Source organism: Geospiza fortis, unplaced genomic scaffold, assembly GCF_000277835.1.
Source record: "Geospiza fortis unplaced genomic scaffold, GeoFor_1.0 scaffold29, whole genome shotgun sequence".
Taxonomy (NCBI): domain Eukaryota; kingdom Metazoa; phylum Chordata; class Aves; order Passeriformes; family Thraupidae; genus Geospiza; species Geospiza fortis.
Genome location: NW_005054349.1, coordinates 5146336 through 5162122, shown reverse-complemented (window position 1 = coordinate 5162122; position 15787 = coordinate 5146336). Strand labels below are relative to the sequence as shown.

General features: G+C 49.6%; 1 protein-coding gene across 1 annotated transcript; it reads right to left on the bottom strand.

Annotated features, from left to right (window-relative positions):
• Positions 1-12033: 12033 nt before the first annotated feature.
• CYSLTR1 (cysteinyl leukotriene receptor 1) lies at positions 12034-15781 on the bottom strand. Its single transcript, XM_005423320.2, has 2 exons — positions 15745-15781; positions 12034-13416 (listed from the first exon to the last, which is right to left on the bottom strand). The coding sequence occupies exon 2, from the start codon at positions 13370-13372 to the stop codon at positions 12332-12334; it is 1041 nt and encodes a 346-aa protein (XP_005423377.1). The 5' UTR covers positions 13373-13416; positions 15745-15781; the 3' UTR covers positions 12034-12331.
• Between the last annotated feature and the right edge of the window lie 6 nt (positions 15782-15787).

Here is a 15787-nt window from a genome sequence, read left to right as displayed (position 1 = left end):
AAGAGAAAAGAAATGGGAAGTGGAAATGAGTCAGGAGGGAGGAAAGAGACGACAAATGGGAAGAAATCTGGGCTTATAAAGGAAGGGCAGGCTCTGAAATGGAAAAAAAACATAGAAAAGAGGGGAATTGAGGAGGGGAATTAACAAAACAATGACAAGAGGCAGTGCCAAAAGCATGCTCATTCTCCCACTAGAAAATTTGGAATTGCAATTTCATTTTTTTAATTTGCTGATTCAACTGCCCTAGGTGAGTTAATAAAAATAAAGGGGCAGGGGGAAAGAAAAATATTAAAGAAATGGAAAAGAAAACCCTTTGACAGAGAGGGGAGAAAAGAAAGATAAGAGGAAAATTGCAGTTACAACATATCCCAGTCTGAACGTGGGTTGGGGAGCTTGAATAACAAAAACCTGGATGCACACCCCGCTCCACGCCAACACCCCACTTATCAGGGGGATTAGCAGCCATCCTGGAGTTTCAGCTCCAGCCCATAATAAAAATGTTTGTTTTTCCATCCTTGGACTGCAATAATAACGATTCTGGTTGTTTGATCTCGTGTCCAGCAAAGCCTCCCCTCTCCTGCCTTCGCTGGGAGCTGCGAGTGTGGGCTCGGGACTTGGAACGCGTTCCCTCGGCTTTCCCTGGCTCCACACAAACTCCTGCTGCCTGCACTCCAGGAGGGAGCGGGGCAGCACAGCCTGGCAAACAAACTTCCCTCAAGCAGCACTTTGCTGGGATCTGCAGGAGCAAACAGCAGGGCTGGAGCAGAATCTGCAGCCGTGTGCGCTGGCACCGCTCCCTCCACACCCGGAGTGTCCTCTCCAGCTGTGGGATCTGCTCCACAGGGAGCAAACCTGGGCTCTGGGCTGGGGGTCTGGGGGGCAGCACAATGGGAAAAGCCTGGAGGGCATCAGGAGAGGGGGTTTTCCTCAAAGGTCACACACCTGCTCCTCTGTGGGTGCTCTCATCCCTGTTCCACGGAGTCGCAGAATCCCGGGATGGTTTGGGTGGGAAGGGACCTTAAAACCCATCCAGTTCCAGCCCCTGCCAATGCAGGGACATCTTCCACTATCAGAGGTTGTTCCAAGCCCCATCCAAGCGCTATTTCTTTGATGTTGAAGCACAGAAGCAAATCAACACCAGCAGAAATGCTTTAGGGTTATAAAACACCCACTAAACAAACAGGTGACGCTGGCAGAGGCACAGTGTGGTACCAGCACTGGTGACCAGTCACTAAAATTGAGTCCTTTTAAAGGAAAAAAACTACACCAAGTTTGGAGATTTTCTTCTGGGTTCAGTACTATTCTCAGAACTCTCTGCCCTCTCAGTGGTTTTCAGATCTAGTTGAGTTCTGGCAGTGCCTTATAGCAAAAAAAAAGAGATGTATGAAAAAGAAAATGCAGGTGTTTGTATCAGTATGGACAGGCCAGCATAGAAGGCAGGGAAGCCTGGCAGGGGATGGCAATGCAGGTGGACCCCACATTTTGCTGTCTGTGCTTCTTTCTCCAAGCAGGATCCAGAACCCCTCAAGAACCCTCGCTCCAGACCAGGAATCCTGGCACAGACCTGCTCCCATAAAATCCCTCTGAACATCAGCCCCGAATCCACAAACCTGCTGGCACAAAGTCACCATAAAAACCCAACCAAAAGCCCTCTGCAGCCCACAACAAACACTGCTGGTGTTTATGGCTGCTGGAGGTGGCCAGGGATGAAGTTCAGTGCTGGGGAACACCTGGTTTATGATTCCTTCACTCGTAATGGGGCAGAGCCCACGAGCAAACACTGCATGTCCTGACCTTGAGCGGCTCCCACACCTCCCTCTGCCCCATCCTGCAGGCTGCAAGCACAACAGGGGCTCTTTGGAAAAGGGTATTAATTAAAACCTGGCCCACTGAAGATCTTTCTGTGAGCAGGGAGGAAAAGCTGAGCTTGCCCTCATCCCTCTGCCATGCAGGAGGGAGGGCTGCAGCTCCCACCTTGCCACTGGATACCTGTAAATGGTAAAATCCTGGAGTGGGGAAGTTGTTCCTCAGTTCTCTGAGCCCCAGCCTGGAGCTGCTGCCACCACCATATGAGGAGAAGGCTGTGGAACACCTGCCTGGTCTCTGCCACCTTCTGCAAGGTCTTTCTGCTCCATTTCTCCTCAGTTTGTTCAGCAAGGGCCCTGATAGGAATCAAACATCTCATTTCAGTCCAGTTCCAACCACTGGCTCTGTTTAGCTATAAATCTATAATTCCTACTCCAAGCCAAGAAGCAAACAAGACAGAAAAAAACCCAAATCCAAACAGGCTGAAGAACTCTTGTGCCTCAAGGTATTGTTGGGAACAAGCAGGTCCAAGCAAAGGCCTTGGGAAACAATGTGGGCACCTGCTGGGGCTTCTGCTCCAGAGCAGAATGTTCTGCTGGGGAAAACAGGATCTCCTTGTGGGATGGAGCCCACCCTGCCTCCCTCCATGGTGTTGCAGCATCCCCAGAGCCCAGGGAAGGGTCAGGAGCAGGAGCGGAGCTGCTGCCAGGTGGGTACAGGGACAGTTTTGCAGCTGACCCCACCACAGGCACCCAGGGCTGGGTCAGGTCTGCTCACCTGGGAGTGTGCTCACAGCTCCAAGGAAATAAAAGCAACCATCATTTAAACATGTTAGAGCTCGTCCTTGCTCTGGTGATGAAAGGAGGAAGCCAAAATAAGTTCATTTATAAGGCTGTTCTAAATCAGAGTGAAGCTGTTGAACAAACCATCTCCAGTGTGCTTTCCTGCTGCTCTGCATGAAGAGAACATTCCCAGGATGCTGCAGAAGCACCTGAATCCTGAGGTTTTATCCCAAAGAGGGGATTTCACTCCCTGGGCTGGGCAGGGGCTCATTTCCCTGCACAGATTTCAGCTGAGAAAGGTCTTTGGAGAGCAGAACAGGCAGCAGAGCCAATGTCTGGGGAACAGAGAGGAGGGGAAGAACAAAAAAAGGGAAAAAAGAGGGAAGAAAGCAAGCAGAATAAATCTGAATTGTAACAAAATTATAGCCTGTATTGAAATCTCCACATTTGGAATTGATTTTTTTCCATCAGACAGAAGGCTGAGTTCAGTTGTTGAAATGCTGATTTCTTTTTTAACATGTTCTGAAGGGCACATGCAGGGGAGCTGCAGGTGAACCCTCAGCAGTGGAGGACTGATAAAACCTGAAATGTTCCTGTGTCAGGTGTAATGTGATGCTCATCCCTTTGTTTGGGCTGTTTCCTTCCTGCTGGGCACTTGGAGCATGTTTCATACCTTTGCACAGGTTCATTTGTTTTTCTGGCTGCTGCCCTTGTTTTAACTCCCCCCACTTCACTTTTAGGGCATGCAAACCCTTTTCCCTTCACATTAGCACCAAAATTTCCCTGTGCACAGAAGGTTTGCTGTCCATTCCTGGGCTGAGAGAGTGCTGGAAGCTGCAGCACCTTTGGGAAAAGCTGCCTGTGCTCCCTGATCTCCCTGCTCCCTGTCCACATGGGACTTCAATTGTTTCCCTGCAGTTCTCCATTGTCTCTCTTCAGAGCTCTATTTCTTTCCTATCTGGCATTTTCCTCCCTGTCCCCAAACAACCTCTTCGACTTGCTCTCTCCTACAATAAGCCCATTCCTCGTGATTGTTTCCATTCCCTTTTTTTGTTTTATTTTTTATTTTTTCACTTGATGGAGGCCTGGGGGCCCCTGCTCTGTGCTGGGGTCTCCTCTTACAGCCACAACTCCCCTTCCCATCAGATCAGTGTCCTCAGCACTGCAGAAGGGACTCTCCCCACCCCAATGAGCATTTTCTATCTGATGGATTTTATATCAGTGCAGAGCTATGAATCAGGTCTGGGATGAAAATAAGAAGCAGCCACATGGCATGAGGCACTTGGGAGCACTTCAGGCTAAAGAGAAAAAAAAAAAAACAACAAACCAACCCACCTGCAAAAGGCAGAGATGCAGCTGTGAAGAATTCAAATATTGGCTCCTCCAGGAAACCTCCACGTTGTATCCATTACTGAAATCTACTTATTTGTTTGGGGATAATGATCTGCAGTTTGAGATTGGCATGGATCTGGTTTCCCACCCTCAGAGGGAAGGTCCGAGCACTGATATTCCATGGGAGGTGGTGGCACAAGGAGCATTTCTCAGCTGGCAGAGCAGAACTCTGGGAGAGAACCTGCAAGTGGAATTATCAAGGATGCTTTAGGAGAGAAAGCAGAAAAACCCCCAAACTGGCCCCTTCCCACCTTCCACATCTCCTCTTGCTAGGAAAAATGCTCCTCACTGCTTTCCCTGCTGCTGTGCCTGGTGCTGGAGGCTGCTGGGAGTGGGGAATTTCAGGGAGCCCTTCCAAAGGCTTCACTCCAGGAGTGCTGGCTTTGCCATTTCCCTGCTCTGGAAAAGGGGCTGGAGGCTCCAGAGGCTGCAAATGGGGCCTGGAGGAGCTGCCAGCTGAGCTCATCCATGGGGATTGATGTGGGGATTGTCTGTGATGCTCCAGCAGTGGATTTTCCAATCACTGTGACAAAAGCAGAAGGAATAAAGAGGGGTGGAAGCGGAGTATGGAGCTGTGACATTTCCTGGGATGTGCCTTGAGGCTGTCTCTGCAGGGCAGTGCTCCTGGTCACCTCCACCCCTGCTGCTCATCCTGAGCTGGTGGTGAGCTCAGGGTGAACTTTCCTGCTGGAAAAGGAGGTGGAGAATGGCCTGGTGCTCCAGCATCAGCCCCTGCCCCTCTGCCTCACCAGGAATAAATCTCTTCCCACTTGCCTGGGCACTCAGGGGTCCCCATTTGTTAGGGGTGAGATAAGGGGTGAGATAAGCATGACAGGATGAGGATAGATTTGTGTTAGAGCTGTGAGAGGGGGATGAGCAGCTCCTGTGTGCCAGGAAGGGATTTGGGACCCCTAATCCCACAGTTTCTCTGCCTTGGAGAGGGATGGGGTGGCTGAACCCCAGCAGTGGCACTGCCCCATTCCCACCTCCTGACACCAAGTGTTCGAAGCACCTCCTTCAATACAAAGCTTGGAATGACTCTCTTTGGTCTTAATCATGCTCAACATTTCTACTGGAGCCAAAGGAAGCCTCCAGACATGGAATATTTAATATTTGTACCTGTGAGTGGCCCCCTGTGACCGGTCACCCTGCAGAGCCACCAAATCCTTCTCCCAGTGACACGTGGGGCCTCGGTGTCTGTTCCAGCAGTTTCTCCAAAAACAAACCCACGTTTTGAGAGAACTACAGGACTCTTGTTTCATAAAGAAATGAAGCAATCTCCTTTTCACTTCCCCTCTTTGCTGTTACTTCATCTTTTCTCCCCCAGTGGTGCCAGCAGCGTCCCTGGGCAGCGCGTGTGGGACATGAGCAGGGCTGGCCTTTTGTCACGGTGTCACTCAGGGAGCTCTGTTAATCCCTGCCCTTATCAAAGGTTACTGGCCTTTAAAATCCTCCTTCTGATGGATAAAATGCTGTCAGTGCCTCCTTAGGGGGCCCTGACCCCTTTAGCTTTGGGAGAGGGGACAGAAAATGCCTCACCAGCATCAGGGTCTTGCTCAGTGTTGCCTTTTCACCGCTGCCCCAGTCTTCCTATTTATGTATTTCTATATAAAATCCAGCAAAAACCATCAATAAAAGGCTTTAAATATAAGTCCCTCCATTCAAAAGGAGTCTAAACTGTGTTTGTGTGAGCTGGGATGGCAAAGGTGATTGAGGCAAAAGCCCCCAGACTTTAACATAAAATAGAAAGAAACAAAAATATTCCCCAATTTACTACAGCCCCAAATCTCCTCCCTCTCCCTACAACTCCTGCAGTGTGTATTGACATAATCCTTGTAGTTTGGATAAAGAGCTGGCATTTTGTAGAAATTTCAATTTTCCAGGGAAAGCAGGGGCTGAAGAATTTACATATTTTTTCTTGTAATTGAATTACATTTTGGATTGAAACTTCAGATTTAATGTTTCATTATCACTCTCTTTGGTTCACAGGAGGGCAGTATTTTCCTGGCTGTGTCGTTTTTCCAGATTTGATGGCTAATAAACCATATTCCTACTTCTCCCACCTTCCTTCTCAGAGTCAGCTTAGCCACGAATTGTGCCCTCCCTGAGGATGCAGTGTAAGAGCTGCCTCCTCCTCCAGCAGTCCTGGTTGGAGCACAGTTGTTTCAGAGGAACATCCAGTAGAAATAAACAGGGAAAAATCAAAATATACAGCTCTGCTGAGGGGTCAGTGCTGGGGGAGGAGGCCACGAGCTCGGGCACCTCTCTGGAAGCCGTGGAGGCTGTGCCTGAGTTTACACAAACCCAGTGTAATATTGGATATTTGCTGGGGTTGTTTCGCCAGCAGAATTCCCACCATGGGAGAGAGTTATCATAATTAGACATTTAATTTGAGTTGAATCATTGGTGCCACTCTCTGTGGCTCTGGAGGCTCCTGCTCAGCTCTGCCAGTGGCTCCAGTGTCCTCTGCCATGTGCAGATGCACCAGGGACATTTGCTGACCCTCAGAACAACCTCAGATTCTATTGATTAGTTTTAGTTTTAATTACAGTGGCAGCAAAGTCGACCATCAGCTAGTGTTAGTGGCGCAATTTGGACCTGAACAGATGGATCCCAGGAGGATCTGAACAGATGGATCCCAGGAGGATCTACCCCAGGAGCTGAGGATGTGCAGGACTGTCCCCCAGGGCTTTGACATCCGTTCCTCAGCACCTCTGTTCATTAGTTCACATCCTTGAGGGCTCTTTTTCCTCCCACAGGATATGATTAACCCTGACTGGACTCATCACAGTGCAAACCCAGAGGAAAATCCACCTGAGCTCAGCCTCTGCCCCCCTGGAGTCCTGCTCTCCCCAAGGGCTCTCAGCCCTGCTCCAGTCTCTTCTCTGGAGCTGGGGACCACAAGCCCTTCCCCAGAGGGGAGGATGCTGCTCCATGTTTTTGGGGAAGCTGCTGCCCTGCCCTTCCCACCTGGGAAATGAGGAGGAGCCCAGAGCAGCTCTGGAGTCCTGTGAACCTCTGGCACGGTGGTTCAGGGTGATGGAGGACGTGGGGAGTGTGGGAGGAGATGCTGCTGACAGGAGGCAGCGGCTCAAGGCCAGTTTGGGGGAACTTCTCATTCCATTTTCCTTGAAAATTCATGGTGAAAGGGCAGTGCAGCATTTTCCAGCCCTCACTCACGTAAGCAGCTTCCTGCCATGAGTAACGTGGGGAGGCCAGGGCAGAGAGAAGGGGCTGTCTCAGGGTTACTCAGAAAGGAAATAAAACCTCTCTGATCCTGGGGCATCCTGGGACAGATGCAATTCTAACAGTCCAGCCACAGGCTGCCTTTTGCAATAACTGCTCCCAAAGCCAGAGTCAGCCCTTTGCAGCCTTCTGGGCTGGTCAGACAAACACCTGCAGGAACCTCCTGTCCTGTGTGTCCCTGCAGCAGGGACATGGTGACACTCCTGTCCTGTGTGTCCCTGCAGCAGGGACATGGTGACACTCTGCTTCTTTTCTTTGAACCCTCCAGGTGTTACTGGGGGGCTCAGGGGCTGTGGGGAGCCTGTCAGAGTCACACAATACCCTGAGCTGGAAGGGATCCACAAAGATCACCAGTTCTGCTCCTGGCCCTGCACAGACACCCCAAAAACCTCACCCTGTGCATCCCTGGGAGCGTTGTCCAAACCCTCCTGGAGCTCTGCAGCCTTGGGGCCAAGCCCTGGGAGCCTGGGCAGTGCCTGACACCCTCTGGGGGAAAAACCTTTTCCTAAAATCCAGCCTGACCCTCCCCTGGCACAGCTCCAGCCATTCCCTGGGTCCTGTCCCTGTCACAAGGAGCAGAGATTGGAGCTGCAGCTCCTGAGGAGTCTCCGCTGTGTCCTCTCTTCTCCAGGCTGAACACCCCAAGTGACCTCAGCCTTGCTGAAATGAAACTCAAGCAGATCACCAGGGAGTTGTGCTCCTCACAAATAAAGAGATTTTAAGAGGCCAAATCCAAACCAAATTCTGTTTGCAGAGACCTGCAGCAGTGGCCCTGCAATTGGAATTTTTATTAATGATCAAAAATGTGGGGTTTTGCTGCCTTGTTCCTTCTGTCCCTCCCAACCTGGCGAAGATCCATCAGGAATGTATTTATTGCCCTAACAAAGGGCCCTTGCTTTGCTCCCAGGGCAGCTGCTTTCCTCTGAAGCGTAAGAAACCACACTGACAAGAACAAAACGGGCACATTTCCCCCTCCAGTGAAGCCTGCAAATACTCCACAGAGTTGTTTGTACGTGCAGCCCCTTGCAGGGCTGGAATTAGGAATTTGGGAGAAGCAGGGTTGAGTTCCCAACCTTGCTGATCCCAAGAGGGATTTGTAATCCCAAGCGTCAGGCTGGGCTTTTCATCCCTCAGGTTTGCTTTCAGGAATGTTTCCAAGACACTTTATTGCTTTCAGGAATGTTTCTAAGAGATTTTGGTGCTGATGGTATTTCAAAATCTGATGGGCTTTCCTTTATTTTTGCTCCTGAGTTTTTTTTCCTGGTAATCAGGTGAATGACCCTGTGTAGAAAAAGGATAAAGAGCCTCCAGCATCTCCCCCCTGCCATGTGGGACAAGTCCCTCTCCTAATATCAGACCACAGTGGAAATTGGGTAAAAATGCTAATTTAAAGTTCAGAGTGAGAATTAACTCCTGCTTAAGGGAGCCAGAGCTTCTCAGTGCACAGATCCCTGGGGAATCCAGACAGTGGGAATGGATTGAACCCCTCCAGCCCCAAAATTCATGCTGAGGGATGGGGATGGGCAGGAGGCACCATGCTCAGAGCAGGAATGAGAGGAAATCTCTCTTTATTGCCAGTGCTTGGACTTTATTGCTCATTAAACTGAAGGGCTGCTGGCTTCTCACATGCTGCAGGAGTTTTATGGGAAAGCAGTTTATGGAATTAGGGTGAGCATGTCCCATGTGCAATTTCTGATCTTCCCTGTGTGGCAGCTCCCTTTCCTTTGGTGGGAGACAGGCAGGACCATTCCATTCCCACATGGATAACCAGTTTCTTGCAGAGCTTTTCACCCACAGCTCTACTGGTTTGGCCAGAAATAACCCTCCCAGGCACACCCAGGCCAAACTGGCATGGGGAGGTGATGCCCAAGGGCTGCACTCACCACCAGCTCCCAGTAGAAGCTCTGCAGGTCCATACTGAAACAGTCATCCTATGGAAATTCAGTGTTTTTAGGCAAAGTCGAGGGGGTAGCTGGAGTCCGAGGCAGGAGGAGGGTGCTGAGTCCTTCTGTGGCTGGGTCCTTCCCAGCTGGAGCATCCATCCTGAAAAATAGGAAAAGCCAAAAGGAAGGCAGAGAGGGAAACCCCAAAGACTGTCATGAAATAAAACACAGGCAGGTGTGGGAGGGGACGAACAAAGAGGTCAGCACCAGAGGAATCGGGACAATGACAGGAGAGGAACTGGGGCTGGACTAAATGAAAAGAGGAAACCTCGGCCGGCACAGGCTCCGGGAAGGGCTCAGCACTAGGGGACACCATTGGACCAGAAACTGCAGCAGAAAACAGCCCCGTTCCAAGCAAAAACCCAACCCACTCACTTTCGTTTTCTCTGCGTCTCCGTCACCGCACCAGGGTGACACTTGGTCCCCAACTCCCAGCTCCTGTCGCGGTGTACAGCCCCAAAAACACCACAACTCCTAACCTGCCCATCAGAGGAATCGTCCCTGTTTCTCTGCACAGCTTTCTCTGCAGGCTCCTGTTCCCGAGCTGAACCTGCCCGGGATTTGCTGCCAGGGTGGCACTTTGCAGTGTCCCCAGGGCAAAGGGACACGCGGGGACACTGTCACCCGGAGCTGGTGGCAAAGCCCCTCCTCACCCTTCTGGGCTGGAGCTTTGTAACCAAACACCCCCTGTAGACCCTGCTTTGGGGAGCTCCAAGGAGAAAACATTCCCAGCAGACTTTTCCATGCATTTGTGATGTGTGACCACACAGAACACAAAAAATCCCCCTCACCAAGAGCATACCTGCCCCTCCAGGTGTCTTCCAAGCATCTTCTGTCTGAAAATCCCAATTTATCCAGGTTCCAGCTTCTTTTTGCTGGGCTGCTCCACCACTGCAAAGTCTACCAAGACCCTCGAAGTGTTTTGGCTCCAACAGATCCCCCAACAGCAGCTCCAGGGAAGTTGGGCTACAGCAATTTGGCTGACGAAAAATAACTCCTACAACATCTCAGCAACATCTGTGCTGCTCCAAATGTTTATTTTACCATTATAAATTATTAATATTATTTAGCAAGTATTACACTCTGATGCTGTGTGCAAATAAAGTTTTATTGTGGGGAAGAAGAATCTGTAAAACAGATTTTCAAACCAGCCACAGAAAACAGTAATTAAAATTTCACTTGCAATGTTTTCATTTGGTATTCAGTAAAGTTCTTTAAAACAGGCATTCCTATTGCACAAAAAAAGAAAATTAAAAAAAAAGCTGCCATTTCCTTTGCCATTAACATTGTCTCATTCAAATAAAAAAGGCAAAAGGTTAAGAAATACATCTGGTACAAGAAAAATGCTCTGCAATATATATATATATATATATATATATACACACACTTAGCTTTACTGTACAATATTTTAAACTTTGGGAATAGGCATGTTATTCCTGCATATTCCAAATAAAAATCCGTGAGGATTTTTTACAGTTTTACAATACCTTTAAAGCCTGGAGACACAAGTGGAATACTCAGTGCTGACCCTTGAAAATGAGTTTTAGCCAATTCATTCACATTTTTCCCTGAACAATTTGCAGTTCTGGCTTTGAACTCTTGGCTCTGCCCTCCTGGGGGTCTCTACTCTACAGCAGTAGCTTTCAGCCTTCATATTTATCCTTTATCCTTCATATTTAACAAAGGAATTTCAGATCTCCTTGGAAATTCACATCCATCATTTGTCCTGCAGGTGAATTTGGTTTTTTAAGTGCCTTTTGCTGAGCTATGGCTGTGGTGCCAAGAGAGAATTCACTCTCCAATTATCTGTACAGATAATTCCTCCAGAAGATGCCTCTCCAAGCCAAACTCCTCTTGCTCACTGTTATTCTTTACTACTAAAACTGTTTTCTTTATTGAAGATAACATCAAGTAATTTCATAAATACCATATCCAAACACACTTTCAGTTGGAGAAGGAGCTGATAAATGAACAGTGAGGTTTAGTCCTACAAGAATTTCTATTTCTGTCAGGATGTGTCTCATATTTCCGGCTGGGCTCTGCCCCAGCAGAGCTGGAGTTACCTTCCTGCAGATCCCCTGGAAAAGTACAGGAATGTTTCCCTCCATCCAAGAGTTTAAAGTTTTTCTTTACAGAAGAAAAACAGTCCAATGTTTTTTCAGCATCATATCTCATCCAGACTCAAATTTTGAAGCTCTTCCTAAAAGAAGAGCTCCAGCTCTTCCTAAAAGTCTTTTCAATGGCCGCGTGTTGCCTCTTTGCTGCCAGGTGTGGGTGAACACTCTGGAACAGAATCAAACATCCTGGAGAGCTTTTTTTAATATTTATTATTAATTTAACACCCTTCACCAATAGTTGAGAAAGGCATATCTGACTCCAAGCATGCAGAGCTCCACTTTTACCTAAAACTTCCTCAAAAACTGAAGTGATATTCTGAATCCTGCAGCCATCACTTCAGAACCAGTTCCACTGAAATAAGGTTCCCTCTTATCCTTATTCCTAAGTTATCCTGCACAGTAGGATACTGCAATTCTACAACTGATCCCATGGATTTTTCTAGAAACTGGGAAAACACTGAAAAATCTGCTGCCCACCAAAGCCTCTTGAGCTGCTCAGTGTGGGTGAGAGAGGGACCCGTCCCGATTTGCAGCCCAGGCACAGCCCTGGGAGCCTAAAACACACATAATGATCATAAAAACCAAAATCCAGAGGCAGCTGGGAGCAGGCCAGGAATTATCCCGGCCTCACTGTGTAAATAACTTGGCGACTGTTTGAAGTTCCAGTGAAAACTCTGCCCTTGCTGTTCATCTGGAGCTCCCCACGCGCAGCAAGCTTTGTATACATTTCCAGCTGGCTCGGGGAATTAACGCTTTTGGAAAGTTGTGAAACGAAGCAAATGCCCAAATACAGCCTTGGAAGGGGTTTGGGAGTTCAGCAGCAGCTCCACAGCTTGCTGCCGGTGGCTGCTCTGTCCCATGTGGCTCTGGGGGTCCCCAGGGGCTGCCCAGCCCCAGCAGTGGCTCTGCCACCAAGTACCACAAACCAGGGACTGTCTACAGTTATTTAACTGCAACGAAGGCTTGAAAGCCTCCATCCCATCTTCTGGAAGAGTTCTGAGATCTCCATCCCCCACCAGAGCTCTGAGGGGAAAGTTTAACCTCCTTATGAAGGAGCCACAGCTGCCTTTCCATTCTCCCTCTGGTTTTCTCCAAAGGGTTCCTCCTCCTTGTCCTTCACGGAGATCTTTTTCCTGAAGGCTTGCGACAAGCTGGAGGAGGACGCCTTCCTCAGCGTGGTGAGTCTTTGCCGGAAGTTTCCCCCGGAGAAGAAGTAGAGGAGGGGGTCGAAGCAGCAGTTGGCGGCTGCCAGGGGCAGGGTGACGATGACGGCTTTCTGCAGGAACAGGGTGTCGGCGCAGCCGGGGCCCCGCAGGCGCAGCGCGTGCAGGTGCACTGTGCGCAGGACGTGGTACGGCGTGAAGCTCACCAGGAAGGTGGCGGTGACAATGATGATCATCCACACGGCCTTGCGGCGGTTGGCCTCGTTCTTCCGCAGCGAGTTGCGCAGCAGAGTGCGGATGATCATGGTGTAGCAGATGGTGATGATGATGAAGGGGAAGATGAAGCCCACGAAGAGGGCGATGAAATCCAGGATCACCACCATGTTTGTCTTCTGGGAGTTCTCCGGTGGTTCAAAGCACTTGGTCTTGTTGCCGTGCTGGTAGGTGCCGTTCCGCAGGAAGGGCGCGCTCGTCAGCGTGACGAACGCCCAGATGCCAATGCACAGAAACTTCGCCTTCTTCTCCGACACCAGCTTGATATTGCGGACCGGGAAGACGATGGCGATGCAGCGGAAGAAGCTCATGGCCGTCATGAAGAAGATGCTGCAGTAGAGGTTGACGTAGAGCGCGTAGGACGAGAGGCGGCACAGGAAGTCGCTGAAGAACCAGTGGCCCTTGTGCACGTAGTAGATGACGCGCAGGGGCAGCGTGAGCACACACAGGAAGTCGGACAGGGCCAGGTTGAGCATGTAGATCTGGAAGGCCGTTTTCTGGCGGTACGTGCGGATCAGCACGTACAGCACCACGCCATTGCCCACGAAACCCATGATGCTGATCATGGAGTAGAGCGTGGAGTAGACGCTGTTGCGGAAGTCGTCAATGGAGTGGTTGTGGCACGACAGGTTGGGGGACAGCGCTGTCATGGTGCCCTGGCTGAGGCACCAACTCCCTGGGGATGGTGTCAGGCCTGGGGGGAAAAGTGCAGGTGAGGTAAACCGAGACAGGAAAATAAATATCCGTGATGAAATAAGAGGAAAAATCTGTTGTCTGTCTCAGGAGAGAGCTGAGAGGGGTATGGATCTGACCCATCCCCGCTACATCCACTTTTCTTCATCAGGTACCAACAACTGGTTATGAGTGACAAAATGTGGCAGAGGACCATGGAATCCTTAAGGCTGGAAAAGACCCTTGAGACCCTCACGTCCAACCATCAAGCACCACCATCATGACCACCACTAATCCATACGTTTTGGAACATGTGATGGCTCCAGCACCTCCCTAGGCAGCCTGTTCCAGGGTTTGAAGAGCCTTTTGGTGAAGGAATTTATCCTAACATCCAATCTAAACCTCCCCTGGTGCAACTCGAGGCCAAGACATCGGGACATTAAATTACCAAAAAATCTCTTAACTCCTTACACACTGAGGCAGCTACTCAGCAAAACAGCAGAGAGGGATAACGAAGGTGACAACAGCACTATGGAATTTAAAATAGGAGGAGTGGTCTTGGACCCTAATAATTGTTCAGCCCCAATTCTCCTATTTTTTATTTTTTTGATCGATTTTCAGTTTCTAATGGTTCAAGTGCAGAACCTGCCTTGCAGCCTGAGACCATGAAAAGCTGCGAGACCAGAACTGCAGGACAACAGCCTGCTGAAATAACAGGACACCACAAAAACAAAAGCAGAACCTGGGTCAAGATCAGCCATGAGAACCCACAACTGTACCATGAATATGCTCTAAATTGCTGATAAATGTATTTTTACCCACACAAATAACTTGGCAATATTAGATTCTCTGTCTGCCCCCTGGACTAACTGAAGACAGAATTCAGAACTGCTCTGGGATGCTCAAGGCTTCTAGGTGTCAGATAAATTTCAGCTATTTTGGTGTTTGTACTCTTTTAAGAGAGTCCTATGATTATCTGCAATGCACAAATGAGCAAAAGCTGAGCAGGTGTCAGCGAGGGGACTGTCAGCGCCCGAGGGTAGAGGGACTGATGTTCATTAGAAATCCTGAACAAAGCCACGAGTCCACATGTCAAGGATCTTTCATGCTTTTATTACATTATAGCCTTAACTCCAGCAACCAGCCCACAATTTAAACAACTACTCGAGGTATTTGTCCAAAAGACAAACAAGACTTGTTTTCTATCGTATTTCTAAACATAATTTGAGTTTTGCAAACAAAAGGGAACTAATGTTCACAATCCAACTGCTAAAGCGTGAAAGAACATCACACCCAGAAATGCATCTGTAAAAATCAACAAGAATCCCAGAAAAGAGTATTTCCCAGCTTTATTTGTGCATCATGAATTGAAGACAAACATCGCTTCTGCCACTTTTTTATTTGTACAGTTGTGGTTCACTGAGCCATTTATTTGTGTGCTGGTGAATTCAGCTCACTGAGTGAAAGGGAACCACAGTGGATGAGAAAGGGTTCCCAAAGGGAGCAAAACCCTGAACTACTGCTACTGTGCAGTCTGATGCAGCACAGATAAATTTATAGCATGTCATAGAATTACAGAATTACAGGTTTGTGTTGGAAAGGGCATTAAAGCTCATCCCATTCCACCCCTGCCATGGGCAGGGACACCTTCCACTATCCCAGGTCCCTTGGATGCTTTCAGGGATGGGGCAGCCACAGCTTCTCTGGGCACCGTGTGCCAGGTTCTCACAAGAAAGAATTTCTTCCCAATATCCCATCTACCCTCTGGCAGTGGGAAACCATTCCCTGTGTCCTGTCCCTCCATCCCTTATCCCCAGTCCCTCTCCAGCTCTCCTGGAGCTCCTTTAGGCTCTGGAAGTGGCTCTAAACTTTTCTTGGATCCTTCTCTTCTCCAGGTGAACACCCCCAGCTCTCCCCGCCTGGCTCCAGAGCAGAGGGGCTCCAGCTCTCGGAGCATCTCTGGCTCCCAGCAGATTACACTCAATTCAATTACACACCCCAAAAAGCACAAAGCCGCTGCTGCCATTCGTTCCAAGCACAAACACGAAGCATCCCCATCCCGAGGATCGCTCCGGGCTCTGCATTCCCCGTTTGGGGACGGACGGGAATGCCCCAAAACACCGAACTCCCCTCGCAAGCCCCAAATCCCCTCTGCGAGGGGACGGAGCGGGGACACAGGACAGGAACGGAGCGATCATCAATTAATGCCGCGGCTCCTTAGCGGCGCGGCTGCGCTCCGGGGGATCCAGCGGCACAAACCGGGACACGGCACAAGCGGGGGGCACCAAGGCAAAGCCCCCATCCCTCACCGGGACCCCCCACCCCGGTGCAGCCCCAGTGCAGCCCTTACCGGAGCGCTGCGGGGTCGGAGCGGGCGCGGATCTGTCCCAGGC

What these genes read in the sequence shown, in the direction of transcription:
- CYSLTR1 (XM_005423320.2), bottom strand. Translation starts at nt 13,372, where the DNA reads ATGACAGCGCTGTCCCCCAACCTGTCGTGCCACAACCACTCCATTGAC.